The sequence below is a fragment of the Pantherophis guttatus genome, chromosome 2 (assembly GCF_059756535.1).
Source record: "Pantherophis guttatus breed Tessera chromosome 2, ASM5975653v1, whole genome shotgun sequence".
Classification (NCBI taxonomy): Eukaryota; Metazoa; Chordata; class Lepidosauria; order Squamata; family Colubridae; genus Pantherophis; species Pantherophis guttatus.
The window spans coordinates 150200414-150224118 of NC_142064.1; the positions used below are offsets into that span (position 1 = coordinate 150200414).

Here is a 23705-nt window from a genome sequence, read left to right on the forward strand (position 1 = left end):
GAGGAAATGGGTATTTTGCAGTAACCTTCCCCTGGATTGGAGAGTGAATGGAGATTTTACAGTATCCTTCCCATGCCACACCCACTAAGCCATGCCATGCCTACCAGGCCACACCCACAGAACTGGTAGTAAAAATTTTTGAAACCCACCACTGGATTGTACATATAATATTGTAAAAGTCTGCTTCTCTTCTCCCCATTTTTATAGATACATGTTTCAACTTTTCCTCAATTTATTGTGAAAATCCGAGGTATTGGACTCAAGGCTTTGTCTCACTGCAATCTAGCATCGACAGTGCACTTATTGAAGTAAGTGGATATGCCTTACTTTTATCTACAGCAGTGGCAGTGACATTTTCTCAGTTTGGTTTGAATGACTCTTTTTCTTTCATTTTGTTTGCAGTTTTATATATTTTGATTTTTGGGTGTTAAGTGAATTTTGTTGTATGATAACAAAGACAATGACAATAAAGTTATTATTATTATTAACCGGCTGATGTTTATCCTACTCACTGCCTCTGGATCTCCCTGGGCTGTAGAATAGAGCTCATTCTAATCTACTCAGAGTGTATTCAAGTGCTTTCCTTTTCCTAAGTACCGTATGTCCTCTTCTTGATTCCAATATTAACATCATTGTTAGGTTCCTGTATCAGGTCAGTGTGTATGTGTGTGTGAGTGTGTGAGTACACACTTTTAAGTAATTCAATTGTTTTTTCCTTTATAATGTAATTGTCCAGGTGGCATGGTAAATCACCTATGGAATAAGTTATCAGTAATTTCAATGTCTTTTCTTCTAGAGGATCACAAATCACTCTGTTTGGGAAGAAATGACTTCTATCAATGGCGTCCGTATGAAATCACCTTCTATTACAATAGAATCTGAATTAGGAAATGGTGTGTTCGTCTGGACCTTATCACTGTGTTTTGCTCCATTTATGTATTTCTTGGCACTAACTGTTTCAAGAGAGAAACGGAAATTAAAGGAGGTGATGAAGACAATGGGACTACGAGATGCAGCATTCTGGTGAGCTACGAAATTGTCTGTAGTCTCTTTTTCCACGATGGATCCAGCAGGTTTTATGAGAAAAAAATGAATGAATCCATGCCAGCTGGAAAGCTCAGCAGAGAATTTAATGAAGCTCTGATCATGGAGCTGGTGCTGTAAATAGTAGTTCCATGTTAAGTTCTATTTCCTTTGGACCTCTAAATACTTACGTGACTGATGGTGTCACCACTCAGGTCCTTGTTTCCTCTTTATATAAATGGCTGTTCTGGCTAGCCATTCTGCAACTTAGTTAAATATAACTAAATATTCCCATTTGCAAATTTATAAAATACTTCGGTAAATTACCTAACTTTGAAGGGCACTGTAATCACATGTACAACATACTGTGTCTGTTTCTGGTTTTTATGCTAAACAGTGTTATTTATTTACAGAAATAACTATATTCTACCTATTTTAAGCCTCAAGGTTGCTTACTTTTCCACAAAAGAAAAAGTTTCAAGTCTTTAAACATAAAGCCATCATAAATAATAAAACCTATGTATAAGTCAAATCTACCACTGTTAGCACTCATATATTTAAGGGGGAAAACAGTAGAGTCTTTTTGAAGATCAATACTTTGGGGACACCATTACCTCAAGAAAGATATTCCCCCAAATGGGGCAGCCACTGGGAAAGATCATTGTTAGGACTTTTACCTTACATAGGGTAAGGATCTCCAATATTGGTCAGAGGAGAAGGTATTGCAGGCATTTGAGAGGATAACCAACTTATTGGGTCCTCCCATAGCTGTGGCTCATTGAATGTAATGAAGATTACAGTTGGCTCACATCCTCTTCTAGGTGAGCATTTTTGTTCAAAATTCTCCCTTTTGACTCACCCATTCTTTTCTGTATTTTATGCAATTAACTCTACCCAAGTGTCTGCTAACATTCCCTGTTGCTTCTAATTCTGCTTCTACCACTTTTTTGCATCCACTAAGTCAGTGATGGCAAACCTTTTTTCCCTTGGGTGCTAAAAGTACCTGGATGCGACAACACGTGTGTGTGTGCTGACCCCCAAAATTGGATTCCCCCCACAGGCCCCGCCCCCTGCACATGTGTGCGCGACCCCCAATGCTTCCCCTGCCCCCCACGCATGCGCACACAATCCCTGTTTTGGTGCTAGCAGGTCTCCCTGAAGCCTCTTGGGACCAAAACTGGGGGTTGGGGGGGCACGCCACATCCCCATGCCCCGTTTTTGTGCTAGCAGGCCTCCCTGAAGCCTCCTGGGACAGAAAACAGGGGTGGGGGGCACCCCCCATGCATTGCGCACTTGACCCTCCACCCCCCTGCGCATGTGCATGCGACCCCCCCTCACCCCCACACATGTGTGCATGTCTCCCGACAGAGATCCAAAAATCAGCTGGCTGGTGGGAGGCGCACGGACATGCGTGGTGGAGCTGACTTGGGCATCGGCTGGCATGCCCGTAGAGATGGCTCCACATGCCACCTGTGGCACGTGTGCCATCGGTTCGCCATCATGGCACTAAGTTGACCCTCAAGTAGAACAGATGCTTCTTAAAAAATCTCTTCAAACATTTCTTTATACTGTTGCACATTTCCTTATGCTTCTAAAAACTCAAACAATGCTAATGTGTGCAGATGCACCTTAAAGTATCTTTCTTTCCATGGATAACTTGGATCAAATGTCTTTTTGGTGTATTTAACAACCTTTACAACTATGTTTTTAGGGATAGGGCTGGAAGGGGCATAATGTCACTAGGGTCTACTCCAAAACTGGCCTCTCTGCTCATTTTAGAAAACTGCTTCTACCCACCTAGGAATGACCGTGTTCTAGGTCACTTGAATCAATTTTGGCAGGACTAGAACTCAAGCCCAATAGCATTCTAGATGGATTTTACTCCACAGCTCTGCTCTCTTAAATGAGAATTAGCTATGGACAAAAATGGAGAGAATATAAAAATAAAACAACATTTGAGCTAAAAGGTCTTCAAAAGGAAAAGACCCACAAGGCGTATTACCTTATGTGGATATTCTTTGATTACATCTGCCATTGTTTTACCAAAGACTCAGCAATCTCAGAAGAGTTGAGGGAGACATCTGCTTTATCTTTATTTAGAAGAGTCATCCTTGGCTCCTTGGTGTTGGACAGCCAACACATTTAAAGAAAATAATAATAATTTTATTTTTCTGCCTCCACTCTTCTTCATATTGGGCACCTGTTCCTAACAAGACATGACTGTCAAATGCCATTTAATGTTAAGTTTTACTGAACAAGAGAAGCCTTTCCTACGACCAATGTTTTTCTCCTGTAGGATTGGATCATAATATTGAGCTAAACTGGAGAAATAATTTAGGGAAGAGGGAGAAAAAAATGTTATCAAGAAGGTTAACAATGTCTTTTTCTTCATAGGCTCTCCTGGGGTTTGCTCTACACCATATACATCTCAATTCCAACCATAGTGCTGATGTTGTGTCTGAAAGCTGCTTATTTTAACCTATGCAGCAGTTCTACCTTATTTGTCCTGCTTTTCCTTTATGGCATTTCATCTGTAAGTGTTGGGCTTTCCTTTTCTCAGTTAAGGTGATATGTTTGATGCAATAAATATTTCTGTTCTGCTCGAGGACAGTTTCTGGACCTGGTTAAGAAGAAACTTTTTAAATATTAAATTAAAACATTTATTTCTCAAGTGTTCTCTCTTTTTAATGAAGCACCCAAACATGGGAATAGCTTGAGGGATCCTGGAGATACCAGTTCAGTTAAAGCATACCTAGACAGATTATTTCCGTTAGCAAAAAGTTCTTTTGTTTGGTTAGATGAAAGATAGGAAAAAGCATACTTCTCTATTTTTTATTCATTGACATTTATTTGATATGCCGACTGCACCTTTCCAGAGAATATTGAAAATATGGTTACGTCATTCGTTTCTTGATAAATTTGAGATTAGATAACTATTAAATGTTTTAGAGACAATTGTTCAGAATTTTCAGCTCATCCCAAATGTTGCAATCTGCTAACTGGCTTAGGCTGGTTAAAGAGAACCTGTTATTTCCTTATTTTTGGAAAAGATACCCTGAGTATCACTTGACTGAAGATTAGTTTGCTGTTGCCCTTATCATTATAATTACCACAAATGGAATATGCAGGTCTGTGATGCTCTCTGAAGACTGTCTTGCAAGTTTTATTGAAATAGTTTCTTGAGGAACATCCCCACATGGGATAAGAAGACTGGTGTTTTCTCAACTTGTGATAGCCAGGGGCAAGGGTGGGGAAATGGAACCAGTAGCCATGGTTCTAGGTTAAAAAGTTCAATCATCAGTATTGAGTAGCAGAGCAGTGAAACTGAATAGATACTTATTCAAAATTATTGCGCATGGTGACATTAGGAGTCTGTGCAAGAGTAGGAAGCAGAAATAGGTGCCACATTCCATCTGTGGTCCCACAGTCTTTTCATGTTGTCTGAATGTCTCAGCACCCAGACAATATGGACTCAAATGGACTCTATTGCTAAATGGACTCAATTCACTCTACTGCTGATTTTCTAATTCTCTTTTCTTGAGCATTTACAGTTTGATTGGATTCCATCTCCTCTTCTTTAGATAAATAATAACCTTTGGGGAAACATGGCTACAGGAAGGCATTATGCACTGTCTTCCTATTAATTCAGTTCAGTTTGAATCCTGCCCAGCAAGTATCTACTGCAACAGTTTATCTTTTTAATGTAGGCTGCAGCAACTGCATACAAATACAGAACAATAATTCACTCATTATATCTTTCATATTTGTAGAGACTGTACTGACTGGCAATTTCTTCTTCCACAGATATGTCTCTGTTTCATGTTGAGCTCTCTCCTAAAGAAACCCAGAATCACTAGCTTTGCTATTTTCATCTTGATTCCTTGTTTGGGAGCCCTCAACATTACTACAACAGCCAGGTTGATACCTCCAAGTTTGGAATTGATTTTGAGCATCTTCTGTCCATTTGCTTTTGGTGCTGGGATTTCAAAGGTAAAGTGACACACTGTATTTTACTTCATAATTCCATCTTCCTAATCACGATGCAACTAACAAGAAACACATCTGACACTCGCTCTGGTGGCATAGGTATTTCTCTTCCAAAGATATTTTGATAGGAACACATAGCAAACTGAACATGGACACAAAATGGCATTCCATTCTAATCCTTCCTTCATACTGATGAGACCTATGCTTCCATTCCAAGAAGGTTAGAATCGAATCAATAGTTTAACTTACTAAACAGTTAGTTTCATTTCAATTCTTTGTTCTTTCCTATGAGAATTTGATTTACAATTTTTTTTGTTCTTTTCATGCAGGCTCTCTATTTTCAAAAATATGGAAGGACCTTTGATTTTGCTGACTTAATGTTCGAGCCGTATGGTTATTGCTTATTTATTGACAGCCTCTTATACTTGCTGCTGGCTTTCTATTTTGATAAGGTTGTGCCTGGTAAGAATATTACTGTGAATATATTATAGTTTGAAGACCAGATTTCTGCAAGTTGCTTTTTATTATCTCGGAAGCATCATTTTTGAATTAGAAATAAACTGGAACTGGCCTGAAAAATGGGGGAAAATAACAAAGTTGAGACAGCAAGTATTATATCTTTCTTTAGTTTAAGTTGACTAATATTCATCTGAAGCTGCTAAATACAACAGTCTTGTTCACATATCATGTATACATCAGTGGTGGGTTGCTCCGGTTCAAAAGAACCAGTAGTAAAAATTTGTAGTAGTTCGGAGAACCGGTAATAACATTGGCTGGCCACGCCCCCAAACCAGTCCCCGGTCTGGTCGCCGCTCACTTATCCCACCCACCTTATCAGAGGCTTTTTTTTTACTTTTAAAAGCATTTTTTCTACAACCTCTTCAGCGAAAAAAATGCTTTTAAAAGTAAAAAAAAAAGCCTCTGATGATCATGCGGCTCAGCTGGGATTGTCAGAGGCTTTTAAAAGCATTTTTTCTACAATCTCTTCAGCCGAAGAGGTTGTAGGGGAAAAAAAATGCCACCAAGCCCACAAAATAAGCCATGCCCACAGAACAGGTAATAAAAATTTTAGAACCCACTCCTGGTATACATGTATGAGCTGTAGATCATTTTAAAGAAATCAGTGCTATGCAAAGCACAGAAATGGTGTAAAGCAGAGTAAGCAAATGAAATTAAAGGTGGATGACAAGAGAGAAGGAAAACTTTCCTTTTGTTTTCTAAACCTCAGTCATTTTGTGGAGCTCATCAGTTCCATTGGCTTCTCATTTTTGTATTGCAATTCCATTCCCATTTATTTTCCCTACATGACCAACAATTCCAATGCATTGCTTTCATACAAATCAGTCACTTTGCATTCAATTCACAAATATTCAGCATCCGTTCATTCTGGGTCTTTTAGTCTCTTGTTTCACCATTCACAGTTCTTAAGTATCACATTTGAACTGTATTTATGTTTCTCTTGACATATCCGGCTCCCACTTACATCTACAAAATTGGTAGAAACCTGCTTTTATACTTAGCAATTTCTGCTTCTTTTGACAAACATATTAACAACAGAATTATTCCACCCAATACTTTTCTACCAGCATTTGCATATCTTCAAATATTTCCATTCATGTTCCTATTTTTAGTAAATATTCTACCAAGATTCACAAATACACAAGTTATTTTATGACCTAAGCGTAGTACCTAAAATAATCTGCTACAATGTCCTACCTGTCAATGACTACTTCAGCTTCAACCACAACAATACACGAGCACACAATAGATACAAACTTAAATTAAACCGCTCTAAACTCGATTACAGAAAATATGACTTCAGCAAAAGAGTGGTCAATGCCTAGAATGCACTACCTGACTCTGTGGTTTCTTCCCCAAACCCCCAAAACTTTAACCTTAAACCATCTACTGTCGACCTCACCCCATTCTTAAGAGGTCTGTAAGGGGCGTGCAGAAGAGCTCCAGCGTGCCTACCGTCCCTGTTGCGATATTTTCTGGATCAGACTCAATAAATTATTAAAGAATTAAGAGTTCAAATATAACTCCTTTTATTTACACAAAGGCATTCTATATTCGCTGAATATTCATAGATAGAAGCAGGGAGCTTGTGGAGAGGAGCTCCTTATATACATAGGGGGTGGAGTCATGAAGATGGGTTATGAGTCATGAATACATTAGGGACCATAGAATAAATTAACTCTTGATGTTCTTATATACACTATTTACACATTAGAGAATAAGGCATTTACATCTAACAAATCCCCCTCTAAATGCCGATTATTTATACAATATCAATTACATTCAGATTCAGGACAATACAATACATGCAATTTAGAAGTTAAATATTTATGTTGTTTGGATGGTAAAGGCTTTGTTAAAATATCAGCTATCTGTTCAGAAGTATCACAATGCACAGCTTTTATAAAACCGTCTTGGGATAATTGTCTTACATGTTTAAACTTAATATCTATATGTCTGGACCTTTGTCCAATAGCATCAGATCTGGAGATTTCAATAGCTGCTTTGTTATCCTCATTTATGATAAAAGGTAAAATAGGTTTCTTCCAAACTTCTGAAATTAAGTCATTAAACCACACAAGGTTATTAGCAGATTTGGATAAACAGACATATTCTGCTTCTGTAGTTGAAGTAGATACCAGTTCTTGTTTGCCGGTATACCAATAAATTGGACAATCATTTAAAAAGAAAATATAACCTGATGTACTTTTTCTGCAAGATGTGTCTCCTGCCCAATCCGCATCTGCATAACATATGAGTTTTGGTTCCTTGTTATCATTTGGTTCTAACATAAGACAAAAATCTAAGGTGCCTTTCAGGTATCTCAAAATCCTTTTGACAGCTTCCCAATGATACATTGTTGGTTTACTGACATATCTGGACAGTAAATTAAGTGGTAAAGCTATATCTGGCCTAGTCCAATTAGATATGTAAAGAAGTGAACCTATGATTGATCTATAAAATGTGTTGTCCTTAAATTCAGGAGATGATTCATCAGTATTTCTGAGGAAGTCAGTCTGCATGGGAGTATCACATGTCTTAGCATTATTTAAATTACATTTGTTTAGAAGTTCTACAATTTTATCTTTTTGAGTAAGTTGGAAACCCTTTTTTGTTTTGCTGATCTGTACACCAAGATATTTATTTACCTTACCCAAAGACTTTAGGGAAAAGTGTTCATTCAACTTGTTCACAAAGATTTCTCTACTTTCTTTGTGTTTTCCAATATATAAAATATCGTCTACATAAATTAATACAAATTCTATACAGTCATTATCCCTTTTGACAAAAAAACAATTATCAGCAGATGTGGCGCTAAAACCCATAGTCTTGAGTACCTTTACCAAACAATCATACCATCTTTTACCGGATTGTTTCAACCCATATAAGCTTTTGTTTAACAACCAAGTTTCATTTTTATTTGTGTATTGGCTGTGAGGGGCCCTTACATAGATTTCTTTATCTAACTCTGCATGTAGGTATGCAGTTTGTATATCATATTGAAATACATCAAGGTTAAGTGCTGATGCTACCACCAAAGCTGTTTTGACACTCTCTGTCCTCACAGTAGGAGAATATGTGTCTGTATAGTCCTCTGGGTATTTTTGTGCGTAGCCTTGGGCAACTAATCTAGCTTTGTACAGATTATTGCCTCCTTCCAAATTTTTAATTTTATATATCCACCTAGTACCAATAACAGTTTTGTCTTTAGGTGCGATTGTGGGAGTGAATACATTTAATCCTTTTAAACTTTCCATTTCCTTTTTCATGGCTAGTTCCCATTTCTCTTTTTCTTCACGAGGAAGTTTTAGTACTTCTTCGTATGTATTGGGTGTTATTGGTTCATTATTTACATTCATTACGTAATCTTTATATTTGTCTGGCATTTTGTTCCTGTTGTTCCTAATTGTTCTTTCTGGTTTACTATTGTTGTCATGCATGTATCTTGCTTCCTTTTTTGTTAGTGTATCAGTTTTTATTTTGTATTGGCTATTTGTCCAGGTTTTGGTCTTATTTTCATGTTTATTTGTACTTTGTTTATCTACAGTTCCTTCCTTGTGATATTTTGTTTCTATGTGTTGATTAGGAAATATTTCATTTAAATGTAATTTAGACCAGTTGGCCTGTTCATGGAACACGGCTGTTCTGGAAATTATAAATTTATTATTGCCATCAATGAATCTATACCCTTTTGTACCAGTTTCGTATCCCATGAATCTAAGTCTCCTGGATACATTTTCTCCCTTTCTTCTCAATTGTTTGGGTATGTGTACGTCTGCAGTGACCCCAAAAATATGCATATGTGCTAATTTTGGTTTTCTATTATACATTACTTCGTATGGTGTTTTATTTATAATACTGGACCAGGTTCTATTTTGTGTATAATTTGAATAGTGTAATGCCTCTGACCAAAATTGTTTACTTAAGCCAGCATCCTCTAATGTACATCTAATCATAGTTTGTAGTGTGGAATTTTTCCTCTCTGCAATTCCGTTCTGGAATGCAGAAAATGGACTGGAAGTGTAATGTAGCATTCCTCTATCCTTTAGCCATTGAGAGAATTCTCTAGACATAAATTCACATCCTCTATCTGTCATAATTTGCTTTATTCTAATATTATGCTGTGTTTCTATGCGCTTATAAAATTCCTTAAATTTTTGAAAAGTCTCATCTTTATGTTTCAATGTGTAAACAAAACCATAACGACTATAATCATCCACTATTGTTAGAAAATAACGTTTCCTATATGTGATTGATGGAGTAAGTGGTCCTACTAGGTCCATGTGTACTAAATCAAAAATTTTGTTAGTTGATCTGGCAGATTTTTTTGGTCTAGGGCTAGTTTTTAGTTTTGTAGACTTGCATACTGAGCATTCCAAATAATTTTCACAATTTTTTATTTTGACACCTTCTGCGTGTTCAGTCATTTTTTGTACTACAGGAAAACTGGCATGGCCTAACTTCCTATGTAAGATGTGAGCACACTCATCATGGATTGGTTTACCTATCTTTGGTTTCTTTATGTTGGGTACGTTATTCTGATCATGTGGTATCATACAATCATCATTGTCACTATTGCTAACATTTTCATCATCTATTTCCATACATTCTTTAACATTTGAATCAATATTATGTAACCATTCTTCTTTTGTTATGAGGTAGGGCAAGCCCCCTTTAATTATCACAGTGCCTATTTTATTTTTATTTTTCTCTAGGAATGCTTCTCCCTTTGAGAAAGTTATATTGATATCAGAGTCTTTACTTAGTTTTATGGCACTCAATATGTTATGAGGTATTTCGGGTATTAACAATACCCCCTCTATTTTTCCTAAACCAGATAAAATCACATTTCCTCTGCCTAGTACTTGAACCTTTTCTTGATTGGCTACTTTTATTACAAATTTATCTTCTGTAAAAGAAGACAGTATATCTTTATTGTTAGTGGTATGATTTGTAGCCCCAGAATCGATGAGCCAATTATTATTTTCATTTTGTTGGGATTTTGTATTGTCATGTTTATTTAATCCATTTAGTGAACCAGATTTTTTATCTCTTAAGTTTTCTCTGCCCCCTCTATTTTCTCTATAATTTGGTGGGCTTCTATATCTATGCCTTTCTATAGAAGACTGTCTATGATTGTGTTTGTTCATGTATTCTGGTCTGTGCCTTTCTTTTGAGAATCTGGGACAATCTCTTCTGTTGTGTTCTTTGGACCCACAATTATGGCATCTATATGTTTCATTATATTTTTCTTGGAAAGCTACTTTCCTAACAGGTCTAAGTTCTGAGTGATTGTTAGATCGATTTTTTCTCGAATTGTCTTCAGCTATCAATTTGTTGGATAAACTTTCTATTGACAAATATCCTAAGTTAATGGTATCAAGATGTGACATGAAATTATCCCATGATGGGTCAAGAGAGTTAATAATAACACTTTTCATTGTTTGGTCTGAAATAACTTCTCCCCTTAAATGCAGTTCAGCCCTTATTTTGTTTAAACATATTAAATGCTCACTTATAGAAACCCCTGGTTTTACTCTAGATGAAAAGAATTCCTTGGACATCCTTGTTGTAGTGGCTACACTGTCACTGTGGAATAAATTAAACATATATTGAACAATTTCTGAAACAGTCAGATTAGATTTGATGCTATAATACATTGCAGGAGATATGCTGGCTATTATTAGAAAAAAGGCTCTATGGTGTAATCTATCTATTTTTAAAGTCCAAGGTCTTCTTGGAGGATTAGTGATAAAAAATAATAAGTTCTCTTTCATGAAAATAACTTGAAGCTGCTGGTACCATTCTTGTAGATTAATACCATCAATTCTTAACTTTGGGAAGTCACTAGGCAAGTTTCCTGTGTTATTTTGACCATTACTTACAATCTGAGGCAGTTCGTGGTCTTGCAAGTGTAGAAATTCACAGAATGGTGTAGGGATGTCAGCAACGAGTCTGTGTGGTTCCTTTACGAATTCAAATCTTCCCGGATTGTTTTCCTGACTTCGCGCATGCGCACTGCTCATTCTGTCCTTGACTCCGTCGTGGAAGGTTCTCTCCATTGCCGCTTGCTCGTTCGGCTCCTCTCCCGATGAGTCGGTCTCTGGCTCGGTTTTTGGTGTCCTGGTAACTTCGATCGTCCTTTTCTTTCTCTTTCTGGATATGTCGCTTGCTTCTGTTTTTGGAGTAGGAAGGAATCGGCAAGGTTCCCTGGGCTCTGGCGTCGTCGCTCTTGAAGTTGGGGTGGAGGCGTGCAGGTCTCGAGGCATCGATTTGTTCGCTTGCTTCTTCGGCGATTCCCTGGTGATTTTTAATTTTGGCCCAAATGCAGCGAAAAGCGTTTTCATTGCTGATTTTACTTGTACGTCTAATGGGTCTTCTTCATTCTCTGTTTCTGATTCTTCTGAAGTATGAGTTTTTTCTTTTTCATTTTCTATATCGAGTAGGGCTTTTCGCGCCAAATATTTCGAATCTAGCTTTCTGATTGGTTCAGTTTCGTTCATCTTGGGGGTCAGTTGGAACCAAGATGGCTGCCATTCAAAATTTCGCGCGGGATCGCTGCTCTCCCTCTTCGTTGTATTCTTTTCTGTAAGCATATCACTTGCTATTTTTAAGTCTTTTGATTTTTTAGTAGTGATGTGCTCCTCTCTCGCTGCTCCGTTGTTTCTTAGAACATTTTGGAGTTCCGCGACAAGATTCTCATCACTCTTTTGGCTCTTTAAGATTTTTAGTATTTCTGACCTGAGTTCGTTGTTTTCTATTTCGTCTTCTTCTTGTTCATCGTCTTCATTTGTTATTTCCTCATCTTCTGATGTATATTCTTCAGGTTCTCTCGAAATTGCGTTTGTGGATTCATTTATTATTTCTTGATCTTCTTCCATTTCTTTGCTGTATGCCCTGGTATTGGGTCTATTTCTTTTAGACATGTTTATGTTCTTATTGAGTCAATCCAACCATCCTCTGCTACCAGATTGTTGCGATATTTTCTGGATCAGACTCAATAAATTATTAAAGAATTAAGAGTTCAAATATAACTCCTTTTATTTACACAAAGGCATTCTATATTCGCTGAATATTCATAGATAGAAGCAGGGAGCTTGTGGAGAGGAGCTCCTTATATACATAGGGGGTGGAGTCATGAAGATGGGTTATGAGTCATGAATACATTAGGGACCATAGAATAAATTAACTCTTGATGTTCTTATATACACTATTTACACATTAGAGAATAAGGCATTTACATCTAACAGTCCCTGTCTGAATGTCCCTTTTTATTCGTATCCATTTCATGTATTCATAATCATGTTTATACTTATATCTGTTATACATGCTTGACAAAATAAATAAATAAATAAAATAAAAATAAATAAATAAGTTCTATGGAAGTGAAATTTGGACTTTTAAGAAGCAGGATAGGAAGAGTACTAACATTTTTGAACTTTGGTGTTAAGAGAAGGGACCTGAAAAATACCATGGACAGGCAAGGAAACAAACAAACAGATGTTTCATCAAACAAATAAATCCAGAATACTCACTTGAGGCCTAAAGATCAGGCTCATATTGTCCTACTTTGGACACATTCCACAAAAACCTATGTTTCTGGGAATGATTCTAATTCTGGAAAAGGTCAAAGAAAAGAGAACAAACAACAAAAAAGTGATAAACTCAGTTATAATGGAGATGACTGTACTATTGACTCAAAAGCATTCACAGACAAACAAAATGTAGGTTAGTAGCCTTAGTTATACCAGTGCTACATGCAGATTTGTCTGCTAATGATATAGGTATTAAGATTAGCAAGAATTCTCAAATGAATTATATATTCCTGTTGTTGCTTTGGTCTATTTTCCTCTTTTTTTAGTTTTGATGTAGGTTATGATTTATAGGGAACTGAACTGACTGCATCAACTCAGTTTATTGTCAGGTTCACAGTTACGAAAATACTGCAAAAGAACAATGAAGACTAGCTTTGTACTTTATTGTATGTTCAATGTGAACATTAAGAATTTACAGTTAGCTTGGATTTATGACAACTTGCTGTTTGTAAAATACTTTTTAGACAAATATGGGGTGCCTTATCCTCCGTTGTTTTTCTTGAAGAAGACTTATTGGTCTAAATCAAAAAGCCCCTATACTGGTGATGCTCCTACAAGTGAATGGAGTCACGGGAGTATCTTCAGTGACAATGCTGAACCTATGCCTCCTGAATTCAATGGGAAGGAAGCCATAAGGTAAGAGACATTGAATCTGGACATTCAATAGTATGAGCTTGTTGTAAATTTATTTTACTTATAGGTTCTGCTCTCAGAGGACATTCATAAGGAGAAAATAATATGCTATAAAAATACATTTCTGCTGTAACAGTTTGTCTTTGGTTTATGACCATCTGTTCAGCAACCATTCAAAGTTGTGACAGTGCTGAATGAGGGGGACTTATGACTTGTCCTTGCACTTGTGGCTATTATAATATCTCTGAAGTCACATGATCACAGTTTAGTCACTTGGCAACCATTATGATGGTTGCAGCATCTCAAGGTCACATGATTGCCATTTCCGCCCTCCCCAATGATTTCTTACAAGCAAAGTCAACAGGAAGCTTTATGGAGGTTACACATTGCTTGTATTCCCACTGCTTTTCCCCCCATCTGCTTGCGCTCTGTAGTGCCAGTCCTCAGTTTCCACCGGGTCTGCTTGCTTGAAATTCCCTCTTCCACATCATGTTACATGAAGTCCTCACTTAATGACCCATATGGCCCTGGTGTTAAATTTTGCAACCACATTGCTTAGCGATGTGCTATCCTAGCCTTAGGACTACCTGCATTGTCTTTTATTATATTTTTATATTTATTTTATTATGTGTATTGGACATATACCAGAGGAAAATGCATCCTGTGTCTAATATTTACTATAACATATTGAATGCTAAATTAATATTCTCCTATTTCAACGTGATATTTTGAGTGATTCTGAAATTTGTAAGAAGAATCCCACAATGTACTGACAAATAACTATTTCACTATTTTTAGACTAAATGACATTAAAAAAATTTATAAAATGAAAAGCACAGAAACAGAAGCTTTGAAAGGTAAGATACCTGCATTTTAGAATATATATATTATTGCCTTGATTCTATGAAATAGGACAGAAATAGCACAAAACATAGACATTTCTGCTCTAGTAGAGAAAACTTTCTGAGATGCTTTAAATTTAAGAATTACATTTACCTAACTTTCAAAGACCATCTTTCTGCCCAATCTCCAGGGCTTTTACATCTTCATCTCTACATTCTCTATCAGCTTCCTGGGCACAGGTTGAAAAAGGAAAGGCAAATTGATTTTTAATTTCCTCCCATATCTTGATAGGAAGTCCTGAGGGAAACTGGTTGTATGAGTGCTAGCAAAAAGAAAAAATGACTGGCACTAGAATCAGTAGCAATTATAAAATTCAGGATAAAAAATGTGAAGAACTCAGTGCTTTCTCTTGTTAGATGCCTCAACGTATCATTTAATATATATAGCAAACATGACTTCTTTATATATTAGGATTGTCCTTGGATATTTATGAAGGTCAGATCACTGCAATACTTGGTCATAGCACATCTGGAAAAACTACATTGCTAAACATCCTGAGTGGACTTTCCAAACCATCTGATGGTAAGAATCAAAACTTTAAAATGAATTCAAATGCCAAACAAATCTCAAAGTATGTTTAGAAAAGTGCAGCCCTGTTGGATCTGATCATGGTCTAGTCTAGTCCCATTTTCTGTTTTCCACAATAATCAGCTGGTGTCTTGGGAAAAACCACAATAGCCCTTTTCTGCTGTTGTTCTCTAGTGAAGTATCATCTATAAATTGTTATGACTAATAGGTAGTTTTATTTTCCATGAAGTTGTAAAACCCAATTTTCAAGTTTTCAAAGTTTGAAGTTTCTTTAACCTATCTTAATTTTGTTATGATTTCCTAGATTTGTTAAACTTCATATATCAGTTAGTAATTATTTTAATTTCATTACATCAGTTTATAATCTGTGTTATAATTATAACACAGATTAGATGTTATAGTCCTAGTTTGAGCTTGACATAAACTGTTTCAACTCCTACCCTCAAAATGACGCTATAGAGCACTGCACACCAGAACAACTAGACACAAGAACAGTTTTTTCCCTAATAGTATATATTATAATAAATTGGATAATTTTTTGGATTTTTTTTTTTTTTAAGATAGCGACAGCAGCCGCATGTGTTTGTAGATGGTGCTCTGAAGTGTTGTGCAGAGAGGGTTTTGGAAAATTTGGAATATAGAGATTGGTATTTGGAAGTGGAGGATTGTGTAGAGAGAAAGGCAAGAGGGAGGTAAGCTTGATAAGCTAATTGAGAGGCTGGAATTTGTTGAATGAACAGAGAGGTGAAGAAACAGAAAGGCCGAGAGCTGGAAGAGTCGGAAGGAGTGGAGAGACGGAACAGTGCCTGTAAGGCTCACCTTGCTCTTGACAGTTTGTCAGTGGGAGGAGGTTTTCTCCTTTCTAAGGAAGAGTGTTGGGGATGGGGGATGGAATGGTTCTTAGGAAAGGCAGAGGAGGATGACCTATTTCAATGGTGTTGGGTAATGGGAGTTATGGGAGGCAAGGGGGGGGGGCTGGCATGGGGAACGCAACCTCAGTATTTAGTACCGGTCTCGTGTTCTGCCCCCTTGCACTCACCTCATTTACCTGGTCAGCAGATCTGTGGTCTTAGGCTGCTGTTTTTAAATGTCAGATCAGCCTGCAATAAGGCTAGCCTTATTGCCAATTTGATCCTCAAAGAGAAGGCTGATTTGGCTTATATAACCAAGACCTGGCTGGGCCCAGAAGGAGGTGTTCCCCTCATAGAAATGTGCCCAGTGGGTATCGAGCATGGCACCAGTCTAGACCTCAGGGGTGGGGTGGGGTTGTGGCTGTTATTATCAGAGATTCCTTAGTAGCCTCCAGGGGCACTGCTCCACAAGTGTCCAGCTGTGAGACCCTTTTTCTAAGGTTGGTCTCAAGGGATCAGGTGGGATTGTACCAGCCTCCCTGCTGTGTGGCAGCTTCCCTACCCGGGCTCCTGGACTTCACTGTGGGGCTGGCGGTAGAATTTCTGAGGCTTATAGTTCTGGGGGATTTCAACCTGCCATCCCTGGGGGCAGAGGCTGAGGTAGCCCGAGATTTCATGGAAACCATGACTTCCATGGGCCTGTCCCAGGTCATCCAGGGTCTGCCTAGGAATAGTGGTCACACACCTGATTTTGTGTTCTTGTTGGAGCAGTGCCTATGTGACCTGGAATTGTGGTCCCCTTCTCATGGTCAGACCACAGTCTGGTGGCAGTGAGTTTCTGAAAAGTTGTACCACCCCCCCACATGGAGGCAGGACCTATTAGATTGGTCCACCCCCATTGACTAATGGACCCGGATGGGTTCCCTGTTCTGGCCCGTCAGCAGCCTGTGCAGATTGTAGCTGATTCTGACAATGAGGAGGCTGGTGTGGTGCTGTGCCAGCAGCCTGTGCAGCTGGCACTCAAGTCAGACAATGAGGAGACTGGAGAAGATGTGGTGCCAGAGGCAGGGACTCAGCCAGGGCCTTCAGAACCTCCAGAAGCTCCTTTAAGTGAAGAGGAAGAAGAGGAGGAGCCTCTTCTCGATGCATGGGCGCGCAGAGCTGCCAAAAGGCAGGAGTGGCTCCTCAGGAGGAGGTCTCCTCGAGAGAAAGGCTTGGGGCTAATTGGCCACTCCCTTAGCCTATTTAAGGAGGAACGCCGACTGAAGCAATTTGTAGGGAACAACTTTAGTTCACTCCCTTTCGCGTCTGGATTCTCTGAAAAATTGCTTCTGGGCTTTCTGCCAACCATAGTAAGATTGTGATTACTTTATCTTTGGTTTCTTGTAGGCTGTTAAGAAAGTTTATTAACAGCCTTTGTTTGAGAAAGACTGAGTTATTTTAGTAAATTAAGTTTTTACAGACTTTGTGTGTGCTGCGTTCTTTGGGGTCAATAGCTGGAACATTCCCGAAGAAGCTGGGGGTTATAACTGCAGATCTATTGTGCAGTCCAGCCGAGCTCTTAGTCACTATTTGGACTGAGGCTCTGGATAGGATTGTACCCACATGACCTCTCCTCACCCATAGACCTCTCTGTGCCCTGTGGTATACAATGGGGATGAGGAGATGTCTAGAGCGCCACTGGTGGAAGACAGGGGATGAACTCGATCGAACACAGATAAGAGCTGCTACTAAGGCCTACCTTGTGGTGATTTGTTAGGCAAAGTGTAAACTAATTGCATCTGCAGATAATCGTCCAGCGACCCTCTTGAACTGCCTCCTCCTGGGGAAGGAGGAGATTGAGGTCCACTTGAAGTGGTGAGTTAAGTGATGCTGTGTCCTCCCTCTTGCAGTGCCTGGAGGCTGTTAGGAGCTGAATGGGGAGCAACGGTGTTGTACCCAGGCCCACGTAGTTGATATTAAATGCAAAACTGTTCCAAAAACAAACAGATTTTATTAAAACAGCTGAGAATTAATTCATTCTCAGCGTATTCTAAATGAAATGAAAACAAAGTCCTTAAAACACCAGTCTTTATTTTATCTCTGATCTTGGGATAATTAGACAAACTGCCAAAGGCTTTTCTTGGCAACAGTTCAGGAACAGAAGGAATAACTATAGCCAAACAAGAAGCAATTCTCTCAACGGTTGTTTTTTGGCAAAGAGGCCAAGAGCCGTTGCTGGTCTTTTAAGCCTTATGGGAGGAGCCCATCATCTCTTGGCCCTACTCCTGAGTCGTCCTCTCTGCTTTAGCTGCTCCTGCCTTCTGGCAGCTCTTCTCATACGTGCACTAGGAACAGGTTCCTGTTCCTCCTCCTCCTGTTCCTCTGCCTCCCCACTGTCAGTCTCTGGAGGCTCCAAAGTCTGCACATCACTCCCAATGGCCCTGGCCCCATTTCTGCCTCTGATGCAGAGCCCTCATCTGGTCCTTCCCCAGCCTCCAGGACTGACCCATGTTCTTCCTCAGCCTCATCGTTGTTTGACTCTGCTGCCAGCTCTGCAGGCTGCTGGCGGACCACAACAAACGGGTTGAAACTAAACCCTGGCAAGCAACTCTGGATTTGGGGTTCATTGGCTCAGGGAGAATTGCCATCTTTGGTCTTGGATGGGGTGGCACTACCCCAAACAGACCCTGTGCATAATCTGGGGGCTCTGCTGGATTTATGACTCCTGCTCAAAGAGCAGATGGTGGTTGTGGCCAAGAAGGCCTTTGCACAACTGTGGGTTGTGCGCCAGTTATTCCCTTTCCTGGACCAACAATCCCTACTCACAGTCACTCATGCCCTAGTCACTTGATTATTGCAACACACTCTACATGGGGCTGCCCTTGAAGAGCACCTGGAAGCTCTAGTTGGTGCAAAATGCATCAGCCTGCATGGTTTTGTGCAGACCCCAGTGTGCAATGTACCACCTCTCCTGCAGGAGCTGCATTGGCTGCCAATTTGCTTCTGGGTGCAATTCAAGCTGCTGGTTGTCACCCTTAAAGCCGTTCATTGCTTGGGACCAGGTTAACTGAGGGACCGTCTCTTGCTGGTCACATCTACCTAACCCATCAGAGTGGGGAGGCAGGGAATGCTGCGGGTCCCATCCCTGAGGGAGATACACCTGGTGGGACCCAGAAGAAGGGCCTTCTCTGTGGTGGCTCCCTCTCTCTGGAACATCATTCGCCAGAGATTAGAACGGCTCCCACTCAAATACTCTTCTGGAAGGCACTGAAGACCTGGTTCTGCCAACGAGCCTGGGGAACCCAGGGTGGGATGAAACCCATTAAATGGCTCGTGTGATCTGCTGTCGCCGGGATGTGGGGTGGGGGAGTGGGGAGTGATTTTATTACTATATTATTTATTTGATTTTTAATTAGTTTTATTTTTTAAAAAATGTGGTTTTTATATTCTGTAAATTGCCTTGAGTCACCGGGGGTGAATAGGCGGCAATATAAATTTAATAATAAATTAATAAATAAAAAATAAGATAAACAACAGAAAAGCCCATTTGAAAAGCAGCCTTTTAATTCATCCTATTCTAAACTAATAGCAATCTGTTTAATTGGAAAATTCTCTATGTAATCTTTTTGCTATTGCTTACAGGTTTTGCATCCATATTCAAGTACAATGTATGTGAAAGGGAGCAAATGGAAAAGATTTGGGAAATAAGTGCTATCTGTCCACAATGGAATATTCAATTTGAATTTTTAACAGTGAAAGAAAACTTAACGACATTTGCTAAAATAAAAGGGATACCATCCAATGCTGTAGAAAAAGAGGTAATAATGGATTCAGTTATATTCTGTTGCCTTGCACAGATTTATGTTGTGCAGGTGGTTATGTTCTACATTTTTCCCTTTTTCCTTCTTCCATTGTAGGACATTGCTGCTTTAGATTTGATAACATTATTCTCCTCTGATTGTATTTAGCCAGTCCAATCTAGAAAACATCATGTACGTTTTGGAATCAGTAGGACAAATGCGTAGATAACCAATTTAATATCAAGCGCTGGGGAAGTTAGGAGATTCAGACAGTACAAATGAGTATAAAGATTTATTGCAAGTTTAAGCTCTCTACAAGAATCTGACCAACTAACAATCAAGGGAAATGAATGGGAGATAAGAGAGGCATTCAAGGTAGGCTGGACTTAGCTCTCTTGCGGGTACAAGGGGACTTGTGACTTATGACACGTTTGACCCCTTTCTCGGGCTCAGCCTCATCATCTCCCACACTTAATTGCTTGATGAATATTTAAAACTTATTAATTTTATTTACAATCCCTAATTCTACAAAGTGCTATTTGAAAAAACCCTGTAATAGACCATTTCTTTGCCAATTGGATCATGGTTCGTTAGCCAGTTTATAGGTAAACTTCCACAGCAATGAAAATAAGATGAATAAGCCAAAGCTTATTTTTAAACCTTGGGAAAGAAGCCAAGAGAACTCTGAAGTACAAAAATTTGGTAGAATATAGTTTGGCTTCTTCAGGAAAAGGATATACAACCTATGGCCATGTGAATTTCAGATATATTATCTGCCTAAAAAAGTACAAAAAAAATCAATTTTCAGTGCTTGATATTGATTTAAAATGAAATATTATTTACCTGTTGGGAGATCAATGCAACTGAAAAATCCAAGCTAAATAGTCAACAAAATTTTAAAATGTTTCAGAGATGAGCAGCAACATAAATAAGATCCAAACATACATTAAAAACTAAGTATATAAAATATATGGTCTACCTGTCCATTTCTTTCATTCAGTTAAGAAACTGAATTTCTAGGTAAGTAGTGTAAAATAATTGAAATTTATATATTTTATAGGTTGAAAAATTGTTGACACTCTTGGACATCAAGGCCATTCAAAACACCCAAGCTAACCATTTAAGTGGTGGACAAAAACGAAAATTATCTCTTGGGATTACACTTTTAGGAGAACCAAAGGTAAACCCACTATTAGGCAAAAAGTCCCATTGTACATATACCATTAAGTATGCTTTATTTGACGAATGCAGTGCTTTCATCCTTACTGATGACTTGCATAGATAGTGGATCATGGAAATTCCTAATTCTGATATGGTTTCCCTTTCTTTCAGCTTTAGCTTCTCAACCCCCTTCCTAATATTTTCTTGACTTTTGCAAGTTAAATGAAATTTGCAATAATTTTAATAGAATTATTTTCTATTATAAAAATAAAATCTTCTAAATGTTATTTCAAAAGCCATACAATTTTGCAATATTCTTGTGTCTTCATAATGAGAAACTGTACATCAACAATGAATGCTATGTGCTAATGTTTTAATGTGTTGAATTAAGATATGCAATCAAATGCCTACTGTAGGTATTATTATTAGATGAGCCAACTTCTGGATTGGATCCATATTCTAGACACCAAGTGTGGTCTCTCCTGAATGAACGCAAAGCAGATCGGGTCATTTTATTCACCACCCAATTCATGGATGAAGCTGATATCCTTTCTGGTGAGCAGAGCTCATACTGAAGCAGATTAGAATGTGGGAACAGAGATGAACTATAGAAATAGTACTTATTGTAATTTTATTTCTTCAAAGACCATTCTTTCTCCTTCTGTTCTTATCGATTATGTCAGCTGATCCATGTAACTTCTTAAATCCAGTCACATATAGCACTACGCATCAGTCTGCTTCTCCTGTCAATTTCAGGATTTTCATGGATTGCAGCTGTTCCTTTCTCCCGTACTAAGACCATTGAACCTCTTACTCACCTTTTACTTTCAGCAACTTTTTAGATCTGTCAATGTTACTTCCTTTGTTGTTCATTGTATATTTATTGTTCTATCTGCAGATAGAGGGAAATTTATATATTTATGGACTTCTTACTGTCCACCCCCCTCAGATAGATTCATCTCAAAAAGTACTAGAAGACCTTCAAAGTCCCTTCCACCCCTGTGATTCTATTCCCATTCCCATTTCCATGAAATCTCAAATAAAAACATTTGGATGTGGATACGTAAAAGTTACCATTCTAGCCACTGTTGGCTCATCCTAACTTAAAGGTTCATGCTAGCTTGTCTACTTTTAGTTTGCTCCTTTCTTATGTCAGTAAGAATTAGGTCGAATTCATATGCCAGTCAGTATGAATATTTTATACCAAACCAGTGCTTTATTTTCTGCATCGACTCCACTAAATCTCCAATAACTATATATACTTTGAATTTGGCATATAGAACTTATTATCAAATGAGATCAACTAAAAAATGCTGTTTGCTCTTTACGTAGACCGGAAAGCTATTATCTCACATGGGAGGCTGCAATGTGTTGGTTCATCCCTGTTCTTGAAGAAAAAATGGGGCATTGGCTATCATTTAAGGTACTACTAATAATATGTTAGTGTTATGGATACATTTTTATTGTAGTTTAAAAGCTTAATATTAATGCTATGCTGGAATATTTAAACCATTCTTTCAGTCCCTCATTTGTTCTTTTCAGGTTTACACCTTGCTTTTCCATTTTGAAATACAAACAATTGAGGCAATTTAGCCAAATGCAAAAACAAATCTCAATAATGGAGAACATTTAAAAGTAACATTTAAAAAACAACAAATAGACAATTTTATAGAATCATATAAAGAATAAAAATAGTGAAATAATAAATATATCTAAAGTTAGTTTGAAATCTTCACTGTGTGCTTGAATAGTAAGCAAGAAAGACACTGAGAAGCACACTTGAAGAATGAGTTTGGAGTTCCTGCTAGCCATATAAATTGAATGTGTGCAGAAATGTGCAAAAAGGCCTCACAAAGGGAACAATTCAAAACAGAGCTCCTCAATTTGATTGGGGGACAAAACTGTCCTGCTATTTATTTCATAGCTTTATTTATAGCCACATTTTGAAAACTATATAATAAAGTTGGGGAAAGTGCAGAAGAGGACAACTAGAAATGTGTGTTTCTGTGTGTTGAGCTTCATTTTAAGATTTGGCTAGAATGTAAAGTACTCTATATTGGAAAAAAGGCAACTCAGGGATATAATATTATGAATGGCACGGAAGACATGGACCAGAAAAGTTTAATCCATTGATTAACACTAGGACTGAAAGTGAGTGGAAGAGATTTTAGAACACATAGTGCATCATTAACCTGTGGCATTAATTCTTATGACATATGGTGATGGCCCTTAATTTGGATGGCTTTACAAAAGGAATAGATGAATTCATGGAGGAAAGATCTTCTAAGAGCTATTAATTCTAAACATTCATTCTTGCCCCCAAATATCATTGGGAATAGAACAATGTCCACCTACTACTTGCAAAACTCCCAGAAGCCCCTGATCAGCTATTATGGGAAACAATATTGGACTATGGATGTCTTGATCCAGCAGGATTATCCATTTTATAAAATTAATGTAAGAAGATGAGTCATTATTTAAAATTCTTTTAAGAATCCAGTATTTTTGATTTCCAATATAAATATACTTTAACCCTTCCTTCAAGGTGAAATTATTAAAAATGTTTAATGTCTACTTTCATATTTCCCAAATGTTTTGAGGAAGTTCTTATTATATATGCCCCAATCAAATCTGGTTTAGCAATAGCAGTAGCATTTAGATTTATATACCGCTTTGCAGTACTTTACAGCCCTCTCTAAGTGGTTTACAGAGTCAGCCTATTG

General features: G+C 38.1%; 1 protein-coding gene across 1 annotated transcript in view; it reads left to right on the top strand.

The window, feature by feature from the left end:
* The window catches only part of LOC148115376 (ABC-type organic anion transporter ABCA8-like), a 76060-nt gene that overhangs the window by 6203 nt on the left and 46152 nt on the right, over window positions 1-23705 (top strand). Inside the window, exons 4-15 of the mRNA XM_087887030.1 lie at window positions 208-308; window positions 797-1023; window positions 3418-3556; window positions 4828-5013; window positions 5340-5472; window positions 13589-13760; window positions 14556-14614; window positions 15072-15182; window positions 19664-19839; window positions 20882-21001; window positions 21399-21537; window positions 22315-22405. Coding sequence (XP_087743156.1) covers window positions 208-308; window positions 797-1023; window positions 3418-3556; window positions 4828-5013; window positions 5340-5472; window positions 13589-13760; window positions 14556-14614; window positions 15072-15182; window positions 19664-19839; window positions 20882-21001; window positions 21399-21537; window positions 22315-22405 — 1654 coding nt within the window. The remainder of the gene's footprint in view (window positions 1-207; window positions 309-796; window positions 1024-3417; window positions 3557-4827; window positions 5014-5339; window positions 5473-13588; window positions 13761-14555; window positions 14615-15071; window positions 15183-19663; window positions 19840-20881; window positions 21002-21398; window positions 21538-22314; window positions 22406-23705) is intronic.